The 20,078-nt window shown below is 43.1% G+C and overlaps 2 protein-coding genes across 4 annotated transcripts in view; one reads left to right on the forward strand and one right to left on the reverse strand.

Annotated features, from left to right (window-relative positions):
* CFAP61 (cilia and flagella associated protein 61) overlaps positions 1-18,071 on the reverse strand; it is a 439,348-nt gene extending 421,277 nt beyond the window's left edge. Inside the window, exons 1-4 of one of the 3 annotated variants that reach the window (XM_073557422.1) lie at positions 17,935-18,071; positions 13,262-13,434; positions 10,458-10,611; positions 5,753-5,829 (exon numbers count right to left, since the gene is read on the reverse strand). In XM_073557422.1, the coding sequence (XP_073413523.1) occupies positions 5,753-5,829; positions 10,458-10,611; positions 13,262-13,404 (374 nt within the window). In that variant the 5' untranslated portion in view covers positions 13,405-13,434; positions 17,935-18,071. Of the gene's footprint in view, positions 1-5,752; positions 5,830-10,457; positions 10,612-13,261; positions 13,435-17,219; positions 17,340-17,934 lie in introns of those variants that run through there. The other 2 variants (XM_073557421.1, XM_073557423.1) reach the window with 2 other exon arrangements.
* CRNKL1 (crooked neck pre-mRNA splicing factor 1) overlaps positions 17,475-20,078 on the forward strand; it is a 36,324-nt gene continuing 33,720 nt past the window's right edge. Inside the window, exons 1-2 of the mRNA XM_073557424.1 lie at positions 17,475-17,639; positions 19,131-19,283. Of these exons, the coding sequence (XP_073413525.1) occupies positions 17,592-17,639; positions 19,131-19,283 (201 nt within the window). The 5' untranslated portion in view covers positions 17,475-17,591. The remainder of the gene's footprint in view (positions 17,640-19,130; positions 19,284-20,078) is intronic.

Genomic DNA, 20,078 nt, shown 5'->3' on the forward strand with positions numbered 1-20,078 from the left:
TTTGCAAGGTTTTGTTCAGCTTTTGTATTAGTATGGGTTCCAATAACCTAAATCAGGGCAATTGTGCAGAACTAATAACCATGCTACGCAGCAGTAAATTTGGCAATTCATGAGTTAACCTTAAATGGTTGTTCCAATGTCATTCGTAAGTACATGCCATTTATATAATAATGGTATTGACAATGCTCACATTTTCCAAGAAAATCTTAACAATAAAACGTGGTTTAATAAATGATAGGAAGAAGTGCTCTAAATGTGATGCAAAAGCAAACATTGCACCAGATGTTCCTCTCTCAGAGGCCTCGCAATATGCAGGAGCAGAACAATGCATCCTGTTAAGTGTATACACATGGAGATGACATAAAAGGTGAATTATGAGGCCGCGCTGAGAATCATGAGAAGACACTGAAGAGGCTGGAGTCCTCTGATACAACGCAAAGTTATTCCTACTGTCTATACACAGACAATGCACGTTTCCAATAATGACATCCACCATGACTCTTTAACAGCACTAAATATCATTTATCATGGTGATTGACGATGAAATGACTAGAAAATAAAAATCCAGCTGGAAAATGCAACTTATAATAAGAGGGTGCATTACATACAGTGGGTACGGAAAGTATTCAGACCCCTTTAAATTTTTCACTCTTTGTTTCATTGCAGCCATTTGGTAAATTCAAAAACGTTCATTTTTTCTCATTAATGTACACTCTGCACCCCATCTTGACTGAAAAAAAAACCCCTGAAATGTAGAAATTTTTGCAAATTTATTGAAAAAGAAAAACTGAAATATCACATGGTCATAAGTATTCAGACCATTTGCTCAGACACTCATATTTAAGTCACATGCTGTCCATTTCCTTGTGATCCTCCAAGAGATGGTTCTACTCCTTCACTGGAGTCCAGCTGTGTTTAATTAAACTGATAGAACTTGATTTGTAAAGGTAGACACCTGTCTATATAAGACTTCACAGCTCACAGTGCATGTCAGACCAAATGAGAATCATGAGGTCAAAGAAACTGGCCAAGGAGCTCAGAGAAAGAACTGTGGCAAGGCACAGCTCTGGCCAAGGTTACAAAAGAATTTCTGCAGTACTCAAAGTTCCTAAGAGCACAGTGACCTCCATAATCCTTAAATGGAAGAAGCTTGGGACCACCAGAAGTCTTCCTAGACCTAGTCATCCACCCAAACTGAGCAATCGTGGGAGAAGAGCCTTGGTGAGAGAGGTAAAGAAAAACCCCAAGATCACTGTGGCTGAGCTCCACAGATGCAGTAGGGAGAAAGTTCCAAAAAGTCAACTATCACTGCAGCCCTTCACCAGTCAGGCCTTTATGGCAGAGTGGTCCGACGGAAGTCTCTCCTCAGTGCCAGACATATGAAAGCCTGCATAAAGTTTGCTAAAAAACACATGAAGGACTCCCAGACTATGAGAAATAAGATTGTCCAGAGGCTCCAGTTCAAAACCCTAACTATGACATACAAAGCCATCCACAACCTGTCTCCTCAATACATCTGTGACATGGTCTCCCAGTACTTACCTACACGCAACCTTCGATCCTCTCAAGATCTCCTTCTCTACTCCCCTCTTATCTCTTCTTCCCACAACTGCATACAAGACTTTTCCCGTGCTTCCCCCGTGCTACCCCCACACTCTGGAATTCTCTACCCCAACATATCAGACTTTTGCCTACCACGGAAACCTTCAAAAGGAACCTGAAGACCCACCTCTTCCTAAAAGCTTTCAACCTGCAGTGATCCTCAGTCTACTGAACCCTCTCCTAGTGTATCCTCACCCATCCCCTGTAGACTGTGAGCCCTCATGGGCAGGGTCCTCTCTACTTTTGTACTTGTGTGTGCCTTGCATTGCTCATGTTTATTGTACTTGTCTTTGTATGCCCCTTTTTCACATGTAAAGCGCCATGGAATAAGTGGCGCAATAAAAATGAATAATAATAATGATAAATAATAATTCTCTGGTCTGATGAGAATTCTAATTCTAAGCGGTATATGTGGAGAAAACCAGGCACTACTCATCACCTGCCAAATACAATCCCAACAGTGAAACATGGTGGTGGCAGCATCATGCTATGGGGGTGTTTTTCCAGCTACAGGGATAGGTGACTGGTTGGAATTGAAGGAAACATGAATGCAGCCAAGTACAGAGATATCCTGGATGAAAACCTCTTCCAGAGTGCTCTGGACCTCAGACTTGGCCAAAGGTTTACCTTCCAACAAGACAATGACCCTAAGTACACAGCTAAACTAAAATAAAATAATAAAGTATTGGCTTCAGAACAACTCTGTGACCATTCTTGACTGGCCCAGCCAGAGCCCTGCCCTAACCCCTATTGAGCATCTCTGGAGAGACCTGAAAATGGCTGTCCACCAACGTTCACCATCCAACCTGACGGAACTGGAGAGGATCTGCAAAGAAGAATTGCAGAGGATCCCCAAATCCAGGTGTGAAAAACTTGTTGCATCATTCCCAAGAAGACTCATGGCTGTACTAGCTCAAAAGGGTGCTTCTACTCAATACTGAGCAAAGGGTCTAAATACGTATGACCATGTGATATTTCAGTTTTTCTTTTTTAATAAATTTGTAAAAATTTCTACATTTCTGTTATTTTCAGTCAAGATGGGGTGCAGAGTGTACATTAATGAGAAAAAAAATAACTTTTTTTGAATTTACCAAATGGCTGCAATGAAACAAAGAGTGAAAAATGTAAAGGGGTTTGAATACTTTCCGTACCCACTGTACATTAGATGGTTCTGCTTTGTTGCACGGCTTTCCAATGACTGAATATTTTAATTATGCTTAACGGGAACCAGTCCAATGGGTTTTGCTGGTCTAGGTCCAGCGCCTTCTCTCTTCTTGCGATCTCTTATTCTTCTTCCCTGCTTCACATCATTCACACAGTGTTCCCCATTGCGTTTCGCGTTCTTGCACCGACGCACTTCTCTCAACCCTGCTGAGGACAGAGCAAAGTACTGTTCTGTGCATGCACGGAGAAAGGCCAAAGAGCGCCGGCGCAAGCACATTACATCGCTTTACTCTAACCTCAGCAGGACAGAGAAGTGCGCCTGTGCACGAGAGCCATGGGGAGCAATGTGTTGCTGATGTAAGACGTGTCATTTACATGAAGCAGAGAAGGAGGATGGCATGGCAAGAAGAGAGGAGGCAACAGGCCAAGATCGATGACGCCGATAGGACTCAGCTGTCCATAAGGTGAGTATAATAAAGGGGGTTTTTTGCTTTGCAGAGCGGCTTGGAGACTAAAACACAGCATTCCAGATGAAAGGTGGTGGCCATAGGTTATATGGAAAAAAAATGGGTGACAGGTTCCCTTTGTTCTTCCTTGAACAAAGTACATTTTAATTTGCAATGTTAATAAAAAATGCTGCTATTCTGAGATAATCATATAAATGTGTCCCTGCCATGTACTGAAAAAAAAAATGGCTGTGAGAGCATTACATGGCTGATAACTCCGGACAGCGGCATGCTCGGTACCATTATGCTATCAGCTAGGGATTTACTACATGAAATGTTGGCCTACATTTACCAATAACATAAGGAGAGCTGAAACTAGTCTCAAAAGATGCAGACGGCCATAATTGTATAAAAGAGCCATGTGAACCCAACCTCATACAAATGCATGCATCTGTCAGCTACATCATGGGCATCAAAAGAAGTGGTCCCAGTAATACTGTATATTCAAAGGGTTATTGCCATTTCATAAAGTAATGAATTATTGTGATGATGTTCCAAGACCGACCGACCTTTGGGAACCTTCAATAATCCTGAGAATGAAGGCGCTGTGCTCCCTTCACAGTTTTTCTCTGGACAGCAGTGCCCTGATCATTCAGTGTGCATGGACGTGCAGTGCAGTCACACATTCAAGTTACCGTAATTTATCACTGCACAGCTGTGTGGTTGGGAACACTACACAAGTGCTGCAGCCTTTTAAAGGGAATCTGTCACCTAAGGTATGCTGCTCCATCTAATATGCATAAAGTAGTGGCAGAAACCCTGATCCAGCAGTGTGTCTCTTACTGGGCTTCTTGCTGTAGTTTTTATCGGCTGCAGCTCTGCTAGTCCTCTCGGTGATAAGCTTCTGCAATGCAGTCTTTCATATTCATGAGCTCTGACCCGTCACTCCACTGATTAGCATCTTTCTGCCTACCTATACTGCAGACAGAAAGCTGTCAATCAATGACAAGGTTGGAGCTACACAGTGACTGGAGAATAGCAGAGCTTTAGAACTGTTAGAATAATAAAGCTCAGCACAAGTTCTGCTGTAACATTTTCAGCAATCAGTGGCTTGCTCTAAGTCTGTTATCACTGTATTTACACATCGAGCTATCAGGGCATTGGAATGAGTTCACAACTGTGGACAGGCAGAGCCAAAAGCTGCGATTAGGAGACCAGCCCTGAAAGCTAGGGGGCCGGTGATTTTGCAAGATTTATAACAGCAGCTTGTCAGGAGCTGAGCTGGAGAGCGGTAAACAGCTAGATGTTGTATAGAAAACAATGGACTGGAGAAAGGTGACTAGGATATTAGGCTTTAACCTCTCTCCAGGAATGTATCTACCCAACACAGTCAGCCAGGGTCTGGGCAGGCACTGGTGGCCCAGACTCCATTGAAACTAGCTGCAAACTATGAAAGATAAAAGCTCTCATACCAGAGGAATGACAGCAAAGTAGAAAACGGAAGTCAGTTGCAAACTTGCTTACTCTTCATGCTATCTAACTAATTAAAGCAATTTCATAACTTGAATATCACTTTAAGGAACTATGGCACCAGTTGATTAGCGACTTTAACTCCCGATCATGGCATCAGTCAGAAGCAGACAACTAATATTTGCAGCAAAAACTACTTTAAGCACATGCACTGTGTTCGCAATCGGCCAGGATAATAAAGAAGGCAATTTATTAGCTTAGGGGAAACATCAATGTTAGATTGAGGTGCTGTTTAGGGGTTTGATAGCACCTGCTGAAGAAGATTAACAAGAGCTATGAAATCTCTTGATCCTACAATGGAGACCTCAGGGCAAAGCAAAATATTTGTTTCCATGGGCAGCATGGTCGATTTACCTTACAGGGAATCTATCAGCAAGTTTTCGCTTCCTCATCTGAGAGTAGCATGATGTAGGAAAAGAGACCCTGAGTCCCACCATGTATCACTTAGTTTACTGGGTACAGCAGTTGTGATACAATCAGTTTTTTAGATGTAGCACGTAGCAGAGCTCAAGAAAGCTGCTCCCGCCTACACCCCTGATTAGCAGCTTTTTGTATACACTGAATACTTCTATTCAGTGCTGGCAGTGTGGTTGGTTTAAAATGTATGTGAGCTGTAGTCCTGTAGTGATAATCTCCTCCTGATAAAACACTCAATGAACTGAAACAACAGCACACAGCCTAGTAAGTGACACATAGCTGAAATCAGTGTCTCAGCCCCTACATCATGCTGCTATCAAGATTAAATAGCAAAAACCTGCTGACAGATTCCCTTTAAAAATAACTGGCGTGGGAATCAGCGGAAAAGTCTGTGCACAAGTGTACCCACTCCTCCACACAATACAATAAGCAAATCTGTTGCAAAAAAATCTGCAAAGAGATGTTACGATGTCTCTACATCCTAATAGATGAGAGTCCCTGATGTGGATGAGGCATCACTGTGTAATATAGGAGCACTACTACACCTAATAACGTGATGACTCATGAAGTCGGTAATAAATCACTCGGCTCACCTTATGATCTCTTTGATGCTCTGCACAGAAAATTCATCTTGTGACACAAACAGATGTAAAAATAAGATGTTCAATGGCTGAAATATAGAAATCCGTTATCACAGATAAGACAGTGGCTGACTCATACGGCACGAGCTTTATAAACCTGGCACTCATTACAGACTAGGAGAATATCCAAAAATGGTGCTGAAATGCTATATGACTGTTACGCACATGTTTATGCCATTCTCTCCTCCAAATAATATGTCAGTGCCAGTTTAAATAAATGTGCTCCAGTGTGTCCAGGATTGGACCACTGCGCCCAACTTCTTATTACTTGGATGAAAACAGGCATGGCACATTGCCTACATTTTTTTAATGACTCTTTACAAAAATAATCAGAAATTGCACAAATAATTATATATCCTACTAGGATCGGAGACAAAGCCTGATCAGATTGTCATGTTTTAGAATTGGCAGGGCAGACAAATCCCTAGACACTCGATTGGTCACAGCAGCACAGATAACTTCAGAAATGCGTGGGTTTGCAAAATGGTAACAATATAAGAATTCTTCTGCTTTACACTGATGAGGGGCAAGCACCCCGAGACATGTGTCTGCATATAGTGTCTGTTTTGGCTCCTTATTCTAAGGCAAAGATCTTTAAAAGGTTCTCTGCTCTTCAGATCTCCTCCTCTATCCAGATAACTGATGAAGGTCAGGTATTGACTGAAACGTTTCCTAATTTTCTGGACTTTCTGCATTCAATAAATAAGTTCTTGAATACACCTATAGGAGTGCCAAGTATTTCTACATCGCAGGTGACGTATTTTATTATTGTGCACCACCAGAATTCCTGAAGTACCGTGTTTTCCTAATTATTTATGCATCTGTTGACCTGTTTGTCAATCTCCGTGCAGACATCAGAGAGCAATGGCAGAAGCAGTGCATGCTGGGAAGGGAGAGAAAGACAGTTCCAGTCTCTATAGTGCTGTCAGAATGCTAAAGAAGAGGAAATGTCCTCTATGAAAACACTAGTTAGCAGAAGAAGTGGCATGGATTCCAAAAAATTGTTGATGTATTGTGGCAGATGAGTATGAAATAAATCCTTGTTAATATTTGTCCTGGAGTTGTGTACAAGAGAATGAATGGGTCATCAAAGATGCTGAGATACAAGTTTGGTCTTTGAGTAATCTTCTTAAAAGGATTAGCCATTATTGGACAACCTTAAATGCTAACTGCCCACTGTAAAACAGGATTAATATACTGGAGTGGTGCTGTGCCTGCTGGGGTTGCTTCTGAGGGGCACCGAGGTCCCATCACAGACAACTCCATCTAATAGAACAGTGAAGCTTGCTCATGTGACATTACTGGAAAGTCACCTGGGGAGTATGTTTTGTTTTTTTTTCGTAATCTTCCATAGGTCACTATGGCTTTAACCCCTTAGTGACAGAGCCAGTTTAAAGCTTAATGACACTGCCAATTTTTACAATTCTGACCACTGTCACTTTATGAGGCTACAACTCTGGAACGCTTTAACGGATCCCGCTGATTCTGAGATTTTTTTTTATGACATATTGTACTTCATGTTAGTGGTAAAATTTCTTCGATATGTTTTGTGTTTATTTATGAAAAAAACGGAAATAGGGCGAAAATTTTGCAATTTTAAAACTTTAAATTTTTATGCCCTTAAATCAGAGAGATGTGTCACACAAATTTCTTAATAAATAACATTTCCCACATGTCTACTTTACATCAGCACAATTTTGGAAACAAATTTTTTTTTTTGTTAGGAAGTTATAAGGGTTAAAAGTTGACCAGCGATTTCTCATTTTCACAACAAAATTTACCAAACCATTTTTTTTAGGGACCACCTCATATTTAAAGTCATTTTGAGGGGTGTACATGACAGAAAATACCCAAAAGTGACACCATTCTAAAAACTAGACCCCTCAAGGTGCTCAAAACCACATTCAAGAAGTTTATTAACCCTTTACGTGCTTCACAGGAACTAAAGCAATGTGGAAGGAAAAAATTAACATTTAACTTTTTTTGCAAAAAATTTACTTCAGAACCAATTTTTTTTATTTTCACAAGTGGTAAAAGAGAAAATAAACCACAAAATTTGTTGTGCAATTTCTCCTGAATACGCTGATACCCAAAATTTTTGGGTTAAACCACTTTTTCAGCGCACTGCAGAGCTCGCAAGGGAGGGAGCGCCGTTTGACTTTTTCAACACAGAATTGGCTGGAATTGAGATCGGATGCCATATTGCGTTCGGAGAGCCCCTGATGTTCCTAAACAGTGGAAACCCCCAACAAGTGACCCCATTTTGGAAACTAGACCCTTTAAGGAACTTTTCTAGATGTGTGGTGAGCACTTTGAACGTTCAAGTGCTTCACAGAAGTTTATAACGTAGAGCGGTGAAAATAAAAAATAATTTTTTTTCCACAAAAATGATCGTTTCGCCCCCAAATTTTTATTTTTACAAGGGTAACAGGAGAAATCATGCCCCCACAGATGTTGTGCGATTTGTCCTGAGTACGCTGATACCCCATATGTGGGGGTAAACCACTGTTTGGGCGCACGGCAGAGCTCAGAAGGGAAGGAGTACCGTTTGACTTTTTCAATGCAGAATTGGCTGGAATTGAGATTGGACGCCATGTCGCTTTTGGAGAGCCCCTGGTGTGCCTAAACAGTAAAAAAAAAACCCACAAGTGACACTATTTTGGAAACTAGACCCCTTAAGGAACTTATCTAGATATGTGGTGAGCACTTTGAACCCCCAAGTGGTTCACAGAAGTTTATAATGTAGAGCAGTGAAAATAAAATAATCACTTTTTTTTCCTCAAAAATGATAATTTAGCCCGCTATGTTTTATTTTCTCAAGGGTAACAGGAGAAATTGGACCACAAAAGTTGTTGTGCAAGTTGTCCTGAGTACGCTGATACCCCATATGTGGGGGGAACCACTGTTTGGGCGCATGGGAGAGCTCGGAAGGGAAGGAGCGCCATTTTGGACTGCAGACTTTGATGGAATGGTCTGCGGGCGTCATGTTGCGTTTGCAGAGCCACTGATGTGCCTAAACAGTATAAACCCCCCACAAGTGACCCCATTTTAGAAACTAGACCCCCCAAGGAGCTTATCTAGATGTGTGGTGAGCACTTTGAACCCCCAAGTGCTTCACAGAAGTTTATAAACGCAGAGCCATGAAAATAAAAAAGTCTTTTTGTTTTCCACAAAAGTGATTTTTTTAGCCCCCAAATTTTTTATTTTCCCAAGGGTAACAGGAGAAATTAGACCCCCAAAGTTGGTAAATAGAGGAAACCCCTCAATTCTTGCTCCAACCCTAATCCCAACACACCCCTATCCCTAATCCCAACCCTAATCCCTAATCCTAATTCTAACCCTAATCCTAATTCGCCCTAACCCTAATTCTAACCCTAACCCTAATTCTAACCCTAACCCTAATTCCAACCCTAACCCTAGCCCTAACCCTAATTCCAACCCTAACCCTAATTCCAACCCTAACCCTAGCCCTAACCCTAATGGAAAAATGGAAAAAAAATATTTTCTTTATTTCATTATGTTTACCTAACTAAGGGGGTGATAAACGGGAGGGGGTTATTTACTATTTTTTTATTTTGATCACTATGATAGTTTATCATAGTGATCAAAATGAATGAATGGAATCTGAATGCCGGCAGATTCGCGGCAGGCGCACTGCGCATGTGCCCTCCATTGTCTTCCGCATCCAAGATGGCGGCGCCCACCGGAGGACGCCGACGGGACAGAGGACCACAGGGAGGGAATCCAGGACCACCGGGAGGTACAGGGGGGAATCGGGGACCCTATTTCTCTCTCCTCTGATGTGCGATCACATCAGAGGAAAGAGAAATTAAATGCAAAGTTTTTTTTTTTTTCTTGCGATCGCCGTTATAGAATTAATAACGGCGATCGCAAAAGCGGGGTCGGTAAAAAACGACCCGATTCATGTTCTCTGGGGTCTCGGCTACCCCCAGCAGCCGAGACCCCGGAAAAAATCTGACATTGGGGGGCACTATTTACTTACTCCACAGCGCCGTGAATTAACGGCGCTGGGGTTTAAGTACCCTTAATTACTGCCGTTAAAAGGCGTATCAGCGGTCGTTAAGGGGTTAAGAAGTGTTTGTCCAGTAGTAAACAACTCCTTTAAAACTTCTATGGTCAGCCAAGGAGCATGCATTTCATGACGTACATTATAGACGAATATATAAAAGAGGTTTTCCCATGAAAAAAATTAATTGTAATCAGCATTTTAATCAACAGATCTTGGAATAATAATAATTTCCACAATTGGATGTGTTTAAATAAAATGTTCCTGTGCTGAGATAATCTTATAAATGTGCCCCTGCTGTGTACTGTGTAATGGCCGTGTGATGGTGAGACAAACCCTTTAAGGCTTTTGTGCCGTTTTTTTACATGAAAAAAAAGGTCTAAAATCTTGACGCACTAAATCTTTTTGCAAAAATGTTGCAACTTTTTGCTATTTACACCACTTTTGCCACTTTAGAAAAGGGGGTGTCAAAGTGGGCACGGTTAGATTTAACCATGCAAAATGGATCAAACATCATGGGATGCGTTGATAAATATGGCACAAATAATGGCAATGTAGCCACAAGAAAATTCCCCCCCCTTGTGTTACACAATTTTTGGGATTTCCATTACGCTCTATGATTATACTCACTGTGCATTTCTCAGTTTCTTCATAGTTGCCGTACATCCAATCTTCCCATTCTGCTTGGTCTGAGACATCCCAGCTTGGATAGTCCAGAAAAGCAGCATGAGCCATGACATCGTTCTCCTCATCACTGATGGTCACTGCCAAGTTGGATTTTTCACTGAAAACAATATATATTTTTAACTTCTAATATAATATAATAATTTTTATACAGTATATAATCCAATGGGCTTTGTGACAGCTGCTAACACCATATAACACACATCTGGTTCAATCAAAGAGTATAGAGAAGAGGGAATGGCATAGAATACATTACTTACCCGATACATGTGGCTGCAGTAGCTGACTTTACATCGGTGGCGGGTATTAGGGTAGTTTTGCTGGATCTCAGTGCCTTGAAAAAGTATTCATACCCTGTGAACTTTTCCACGTTATATTCACTAACTTAAACAAGCGCTCACATCTAAATTTGTCTCCTGTTAATATATTGCAATCATCATATTATATAGCGCTGTGTACTTGCAAATGCTCATTTTGCCTTTCTACCCCGATAATTCTTCTGTTTTCCATTAGATCTATGACATCGCGTGATTAAATACTGACTCGCTGAATCCTTCTAAGCACTGTGTAGAAACAGGAGGTCAATTTTCCCTGTATGAGTCATCAGTCACTGCAAAAGTCCCTGGCAGGGGGGAGGAGAGGAGCATCTTGGTCAGGTGGGGGGTGATAAATGTAGGGACAAGAGACTTCCTGTCTCTACATAGAGCTTCTAAGGATTCAGCTAGTCAGTTTTTGATCATGTGATGTCACAGACCTAATGGAAAAGAAGAATTTACTGGGTAGAGAGGCAAAATGAGCAATTGTAAGTACATAGTGCTATATAATATGATGACTGCAATGTATTTAGAGGATAAAAACTTTGATGGGAGAAGTGTTTCTTTAAATATATTTTATGTAGATTTACTTTGTTATACCAAAGCAAAGTACCAAATATTTGTGAAGTGTAAAGGAAATGATACTTTTTTAAAATATTTTTAAAAAATGTAAATCTTTAAAATATGATGTATACATTTTTTTTCAAGGCACTGTATAGGATAAGTAATGATTCTAATGGCCATTTTATCCCTTAGCTAATATAGGTTGATTCTGACAACCCTTTTTAGACCCAAACTAAAATCATACAAACCTGAATGGACATGAAACTATGCAAACTAGATGGTAATCTTACACTAACTCTTTTCATATCTGTGTGTGTCTGATTGTGTCACAACTGCTGCACCCAGTAAACTAAGTGACACATCGCTGGAATCAGGGTCTCTTTCCCCACATTATGCTGCTCTCAGATGAGGTAGCAAAACCTGGTGACAGACTCCCATTAACCTCTTGACGACCGATGACCAATATTTACATCGTCGGCCTTGTCTCTGCCATTGATACGGGCTCACACGCTAAGCCCACATCTTTTCCAGATTTAGTCAGCCATCAAGTGCCTCTAACAGCCGCAGGTGGATGCAAGATCCACCCGCAGCTGTTAATCATTTAAATGCCACTGTCAATCACTGACAGCGGCATTTAACACGCGCCGGCGGAAAGCGAGTCATTCATCCCTCTCATTCGCCTCATTACAAATAAAGCAATTAAAAAAAAAACAAAAAAAAAACTCAGATTTGGTATCACTGCGTTTGGAAATCTCAGATCTATCAAAAATAAAATACATTAATCAAATCGGTAAACGACGTAAAAAGAAAAAAAATTAAAACACCAGAATTATCTTCTTTTGGTCGTTGCAACATTGCAGTAAAATGCAATAACAAGTGATCAAAATATTGTATCTACCCCATAATAGTATCAGCAGAAACATCAGCTCAGCACACAAAAAAATAAGCCCTGACACAGGCTCAGATCCCGAAAAATGAAAATGTTATGGGTCTCGGAAAACAGCGACAAAGGCAATTTTTTTTTACAAATTTCTGATTTTTTTTTCACCACTTAAATAATACAAAAAAAAACTATGCATGTTTGGTACCTGCATACTTGTACTGACCTGGGGGGATCATATTTGCAGGTCAGTTTTACCATATATTGAACATTGTAAATACAAAAACACAAAAAATAATTGTAGAATTGCACGGGTTTTTTTGCAATTTCAACGTACTTGGAATTTTTTTCCCGTTTTCCAGTACACTATGTGGCAGACTGAATGGTGTAAATCAAAAGTACAACTTGTTGAGAAAAAAGAAAGCCCTCATACGGCTATATGGCTGGAAAAATAAAAAAAATTATAGCTCTTGGAAGGGGAGGAAAAAATGAAAACGAAAAATGGAAAATCACCCGGGTGAAGGGGTTAAATATTAAAGTGCCCCAGATAAAATAATAAAAACACATGGTCAAGGGCCATTCCGGTAAGGTTGTAACTGTAACTTAAGGCAGCTACATGACGTTATGTCACTTGAATGCTGCAGCCGATCAGTAACTGCTGCAGACAATCATCGACTGCAGATTGGCTCATCAAGGCCGATGTGCACAAATCCCTGGGAAAGAGTGATTTTAAACTAGGCCGTATGGCCAAACTTAGGCTAAATATAGGATTCAATCAGCTAGAAGGCAAGAAATGAAAGCGGATTAGTGCATGCGACTTCTGGATTCAACAGTGGGAATCACCTATGGCACCACCTTATAGCACGTATAGATGGCGCCTGTCCAGTTTTAGCTTCAGCAAAACCGACTGGAGAGACAATGACAATAAAAAAGGAAGATCAGAAAAACCCCGCCTGATATCTTGGGGTGTACTTATCTTTGGGTGTACTTACAGGAGATATATAACATTCACATTTCCAAACACTCGCTGAGTGAAGGGCATCTTAAGCTTGGAGATGCCATGGACATCTTGGGACTCGGTCCTCCTGACAGTCACTACTGCAGTTGTGCCATTTTCCGAGGTCAGAATAGTCATTATGGAGGGGATTAAAGCTGAAAAATGTAACTGAAAGAACAAAACAGAAGAGACACACCATTAAAGCATGAATAAGAAACCAATACATGGATCTTAAGAGGCAGCATTAGACTACTTCACATAAAGGGATACTGTGAAACGTAGCTTAATGATGGAGGCAGGAAGTAGCTAACTTCTTGGCAATAGGGATATGACAGACTGAATGGATAGAAAAGGCTTAGGTCAAACACATGCACATTCTACATCCATGACATGACAGAGATCGCTGCATGGGAGCAGGAAAACCAGCTTATGTGCCGGCGTCCGTGGCTCTTCTTTGGATTAGCCGGCTGGGAGCGACATCACATGTGCGTCACGCTGCAACAATGACATCCTGCCAGGTTGATTAATCAAAAGAAGAGCCAGGGATGGCGACAGGTTAGAAACTCTACTCTCAATCCTGTCCATTAGAAACTCTACTCTCAATCCTGTCCATTAGAAACTCTACTCTCAATCCTGTCCATTGTCGTGGCCAGTTGAGTGAGATAACCTAAAGGGTTAGCCATAAGAAGAAAATATATTCAAATGTGTCTAATACATACAGTGGGGAAAAAAGTATTTAGTCAGCCACTAATTGTGCAAGTTCTCCTAGTTAGGAAGATGAGAGAAGCCTGTAATTGACATCACAGGTAGACCACAACTATGAGAGCCAAACGATCTGCATGGAGGAATGGGCCAACATACCACCAACAGTGTGTGCCAACCTTGTGAAAACTTACAGAAAACGTTTCACCTCTGTCATTGCCAACAAAGGATATATAACAAAATATTGAGATGAACTTTTGTTAATGACCAAATACTTATTTTCCACCATAATTTGCTAAATAAGTCTTGCCAAATCAGAGAAGGTGATTTTCTGGATTTGTTTTCTCATTATGACTCTCATAGTAGTGGTCTACCTATGATGTCAATTACAGGCCTCTCATCTTTTTAAGTGGGAGAACTTGCACAATTGGTGGCTGACTAAATACTTTTTCCCTACTGTACAACTTATTAGTATACCTGAATATTAAAGGGGTTGTCCGATACTTTAATATTGATATTCATTTGAATTGGGGAGGTTGTGCGGCCACTTAGCGACTCATAGAGTTGTGTTGTGCAGCGCTGCAACTGATCACATCTGGCTATTGCGGGCACCAAGAACAGCTGATCAGTGGGGGAGCCAGGTGTTGCATCCCCACTAATCTGGTACTGATGACATATCTTAAAGGTGTTATCATGGACTTTTTCCTCTATGAGGCTAAGCACTTATTAGCAGGTAGATGCTAACTCCACGCCTGTTCTGCCCTGCGACACCACTCTGTCGGGAACACCGCACTGCTCTTGCTCACTGAGCCAGTGCGCATGTCCTGAGTACAAACCTGTGCCCAAAGATACCTGTGGAGCGCCCGGGGCAGCAGTGGTGACGATGCGTGCTCCAGGCTCACAGGACCTGTGTCACTGAAGGTAGAAAGCAGTGAAGGACCTACGATCATGTGACTGCAGGGGACAGGGCTTAGCGTCTTGCTGCTGGAGATAAGTGCAGGATTCTACTACAGGGATCCTCAAATCAGACAAACGGGGGTCATACACAGAGAAGGCAGCGCGGTACCAGAGGGACAAACAGAGTAGTCAGAACGTAAGCAATGAGTCATACACGGAGATAGCAGCACAGTACAAGAGGGGCAATCAGAGGATAGTCAGGACATAGGCAATGAGTCAGAAACCAGAGAGGCAGATAAACAGTACAGAATCAAGAGACAAACTCACAACAGGGGACAGAACCGGGTCAGAACCATATAAGCAAGCTAGAAGACAATCAGAAGGCACAGGCACACTGGGGTCACCACACTAGGCCAAAGGCAAAAGTATAACTGACAGGGATTGGAGTCTCCAAGAAGCCCTCCTTGAGCCAAAGAGAGGCTACAATAATTAACCCCTGGCGTGCAGGTCAAGCCTGCACTGAGCCCAAGACATTAACCCCTGACGTGCAGGTCAAAACCTGCACTGGGATCATGACACCCTTCCAGCTCACAGCGGTCACAGTCCAATCCTGTCGGAAATTCTCCTGCTTTCTGTGATATCACATTCGACACAGCAATTCCTTCTCTTCCTCTCTGCTTTGTCAATGTGGCATCACTGCCAATGTCATGATGACTGACAGCTGGCTCAGCCTAACACAGCAAGGGACCTGACTGTCAATCAACATATGACATCAGCAGTGGCGCCCCTTCAGCAATGCAGAGTGGAAGAGATGGAGCTGCTCTGTCATCGGGACATCACAGGGAGCAAGAGAATCACTGGCAGGAGCGGTCAGCAACCTCTCTAAGCCGGGATGGATCGTTGCCGGATAGAACGGGCAGATAGTTAGCCACAACCCGCCCATAACTGCTTAACCACATAGGAAAAAAAGTCCTGGATAACCCCTTAGGGGACCTGTACTCCGCCAATGCAGAAGGTGCCTTATGTATTAGCAGCTGAGAGTTTGGGCCAACGGCTCAGCCATGATGCAGGACATGTCAATTAACAGCACACCGCCCCCCAACAAGGAGGAAGCAAGGGGACTGGGGAACTGTGCGCTCCTGAACAGCATGCTCAGAAAAAAACATTTATTGAATGACAGCTATATACGCATACAGTCATACAGGGAAGAATGTCAATCACTAGTGGCACCGCCCACTGGACTCATGCCCACAAACACTAGAGATCTCAATGCATAAAACGAATATTCTACTGGCAGTTTTCCAATAAAAATGTTTATTAGTCTGATCAGCTTCTCCTGCTTTAGAAAGTCAAGAACGGCTCTGGGATTCAACGTCCATCAGGATAATATTTACCATCGGTCAGATTCTGAACCCTAATTATGTGGATGACGATTAAAGATGAGCGAATGTGTTTGGAAAACGATCGCCGAATCCGAATGTGCCATATTCATGCTGAATTTATGTTTGATGATCGTTTCCAAACATATTCGCTCATCTATGCTCCCATTGACCCCAATGGCGTTCGGCTACGTTTGATGAATATTGCAGATACAGTGATCATAATCTGAACCTAATATTGAAAAATGTGCTCATCTCTATTGAGGATCTGATGGTATTCGGTTAACGTGACTCCTATTGGCTAGCTGTAATCACGTCACCTGTCCGGGATGTCACATCAGGTGATCGTTTTATATATTATGTATTTTATTCTGTAATTAAAGGGCTTGTTCCCTTATCAGGACACCCCCTAATGAGATGAAGCAGTCCCCACTGTAAAATAAAGATGCCAGATACTCACCTCGCCCCCCGGCGTCATCCAGCGCTGTGGGGTCTCCGGGGGTCTGTGTGACAGTGTCGTGTTATGTCACATGAGGCCTGCAGCCAATCAGCGGCCATTACTGCGCTCTCACTTCCCACGGATGAATGTCGGACAAGCAGAAGACATCAGTGTATAATTTTATATTTATAGATAACTGATTTCTCTGGATAAGGGCAGGCGGAGTGCGCTGTGTGTCTGTCCCCGCTGTGTACCCTCATCAGTATCGTCCCCGCCATTGTCACCGCATTGATGAATGCCGGGCGCCTGGGATATGGCGCCATTGTACAAAAACCATCAAGCTGTATAGGAAAGCGCCCCTGGTGAACTGTGCACAGCAGACGCCGGGCCACAGCTGGAGAAGTGTGCTAAATAGCACGCACTGATGTCTGCCCCTTCATAGTGCCACCATAATACAGAACAATGCTGCCAGGGGGTACAACAAGTCCCAGCATCTCCATGGCCGAACACTACACGTCAGATAGCAGTGGTCTCACCTGCTACCCGGCTCCTCACACTGGACTCCAAAGCGATGTGATTCCGGCGCTGACCCTATCGACACTGGACAGGACGCGCTGTTTGGTTGCTATAGAAACTGACCTGACGTCACCAGCCTCTAGTCATTGCGCTATAACTTGGTCTCCAAGAACATGGCCGTGCATGCAAATAAATGGAGGGCCGGCGGCCATTTTCTCGGAGACAATAGCGTCCAAGCGAGGTTCTAACAGCACGGTAAGCAGAAGGAAGCCAGGGAACACTTCTGCCTCTAGTGTTAGGGCGTTCTGCCGTCATCACGTTCGGATGTACGTGAATGCGTAACGTTCCCGTGTGTTGTGTCCCCGGAGGTTCCGCGCTGAAGTGCAGGCACCATGGCTTCCACGGCGGCAGGGAAACAGCGGATCCCGAAAGTGGCCAAGGTCTGTAGAGGGAGCAGATAGTAGTGAGGACAGTCTGCAGCTGTGCCCGGGAGAGTGCTAGCACCCCTTGTGTGCCGGACCCAGTGGCTGTGAGAAATAAGATGGCAGGGAGGAGGTTAATGGTGCCAGCCTGTGGAACCAGAACTCCCAGCATGATAAGGCCAAACAGAAACAGCAGGGGGCGCAGTGACTCATAATAGCCCCTATATACCGGCAGTGTCGCCATGGCAGCGGCTATGGGGAAATCTGTGTGATCGGTATATAAGACATCTGTGCGAGACGTTGGACGCTTTACCTGATGGGGGGTCCGGGAAGTAAGACCCCGGCGATCAGGGGAAGAGGGGCTAAAGCGTCTCCCTCCTCTGCGGCTGCAGACGGCTCACAGGAAAGTGTGGTCAGAGCTGGAGGAGAGCGGCCCCGGGGGTCTCAGTGCCCGGACCCCTGCAGTCGAGTCCTCTGATCTGTCTTCCGATGTGTCAGAAGTTTCCTCGCAGCTCAGGGACGATGTAATGTTCGGACCACCCTGAGCTCCGGTCACCGCCACAGTCTGGAGAGCAGTCACATATTAGATGGCGCCATCGGGGCCCATAGAAGTCAGTGGAAATGGACTCCGAGTCTTGTGAGGGAGGTGTAGCCGGGTCCTCCTGTCCTCATCGGTTCTCACCAGACCTACAGGCTATATATTGCTTCTCCATTTAAACCAACAGGTGGCGAACAAAACCTTCCTCTTAGGCTATGTTCACACATTGTGTTTTTGCTACTCTTTTTTTTTTCTGCAGGGAAAACCTGCTCTCTCGGTAGTAAAGAAGCAGGTATTGCTGTGTTTTTGATGCCGGGACACTTTAGTTAATGTTGTTCCCAAGTTTTCTGTACCAAAAATGCAGCAAAACCTGATACCAGCGTTTTTTGCACCCATTGCTTTCTATGGGTGAAAAACCACTGAACGAGGTGACATGCTGCAAATTTCCAATTCAGTCAGGAAAATAAAACCAAAGAGCGTGCACGAGAGTTCTGAAATCTCATTGCCTTTGCTGGTACTGTAAAACACTGCTTTTAACTTGCAAAAACAAAAAATCCAGCAAAAATGCAACGTGTGAACATTGCCTAATAGTCCCCAAGCATAATGGATGGCCAGCAGCAGAGCGATGCTTCAGACAATCACTCGACTGACAGCAGTCTCAGCCGATTGTCTCATAGACGAGCGCGCGGTCTTGTTCTCTGTCAGAAAGTCGCTGACTGGCTTCGTATTTCAGGGAGAACAATGAGGTCTGTGGTCTGCAGTCAACATCTCTCCCAACCATCAGTCGGCCGGTGCCCCCGTACACGTTACACTGTTGGCACATTTCATCGACATTAGTCTGTGTGTAGGGGCCTTAAGCTGCTACTTGTAGTCCTTCTGCCAGTAATGTGATTAGGTGCAGCCAGTGTCAGGTGTGTGTATGTACACTATGTATGTGCATCATGCAGTTAACACATCCATTCTCTTCATAGGTCAAAAATAAAGCCCCGGCTGAAGTGCAGATAACTGCAGAGCAGTTGCTTAGAGAAGCCAAAGAGAGAGAACTTGAGTTACTGCCACCTCCGCCCAAGCAGAAGATCACAGATGAAGAGGAACTCAATGACTACAAGTTAAGAAAAAGAAAGGTAAGTACCATGTGGCACGGCTTAAAGGGGTTGTCACATCTTCTCCTGCAGGAGCGCACAGCTTCCCAGCCTCATGCCTTGCAATGAGCGAGGCACTCCAGTTTGATTGACAGTTCAGATCAGCAGCGTTGTTACCCCGCTGGCACACACGGGTCGCTCTGCACTGTTGCTGTATGAGGCAGCTCTACCTCTATAGCATTGGAGTTGACCTGTAGTAGGAGCGATCAGTGCACTCCAGCGATCTGCTCAGCTTCAGAGCAGCGCACTCAAGCTCCAGTGGAGAAAGGTTGTGAGCACTGTGAAGATTTGATTACCAAAGCTGGGCTGTAAGTGGTGACTGATAACTTAGGCGACATGCAATAAACCTAAAAATTCTCTCCGGTCTTGAGAACGTTTTTCTTGAGAGGATTTTTAATGACAAGTAACTGTGCCATTTTCAAAAGGAAAACCAGCTCACTTGCATTGGCATGTGGTGCGTGTAGTCATTACATGCAGATAATCAGGAAAATAAAGGAAATAATCCAGCTTCCAAAAATAATCCAAAATTTATTGTAGCATATTAAAAACAGAGAGTAGCGGACAGACCCCACATATCAACAGCAATGCGTTTCGAACAGTGAAATGTTTTTTTTCTCAAAGCTTTGTTTTGGATTATTTTTGGAAGCTGGATCATTCCCTTTTTTTCTAACTGTGCCATTTTAGCTTTAAAAGAGCATAGGAATAATACTTTAAGATTCTTCCCTAAGAGGGATCACTATTCCAACCATCCATGGAATTAGCACTTTTCTGAGGCTC

The sequence above is a fragment of the Dendrobates tinctorius genome, unplaced genomic scaffold (assembly GCF_039654945.1).
Source record: "Dendrobates tinctorius isolate UK_male_01 unplaced genomic scaffold, ASM3965494v1 ptg000250l, whole genome shotgun sequence".
NCBI classification, from domain to species: Eukaryota; Metazoa; Chordata; class Amphibia; order Anura; family Dendrobatidae; genus Dendrobates; species Dendrobates tinctorius.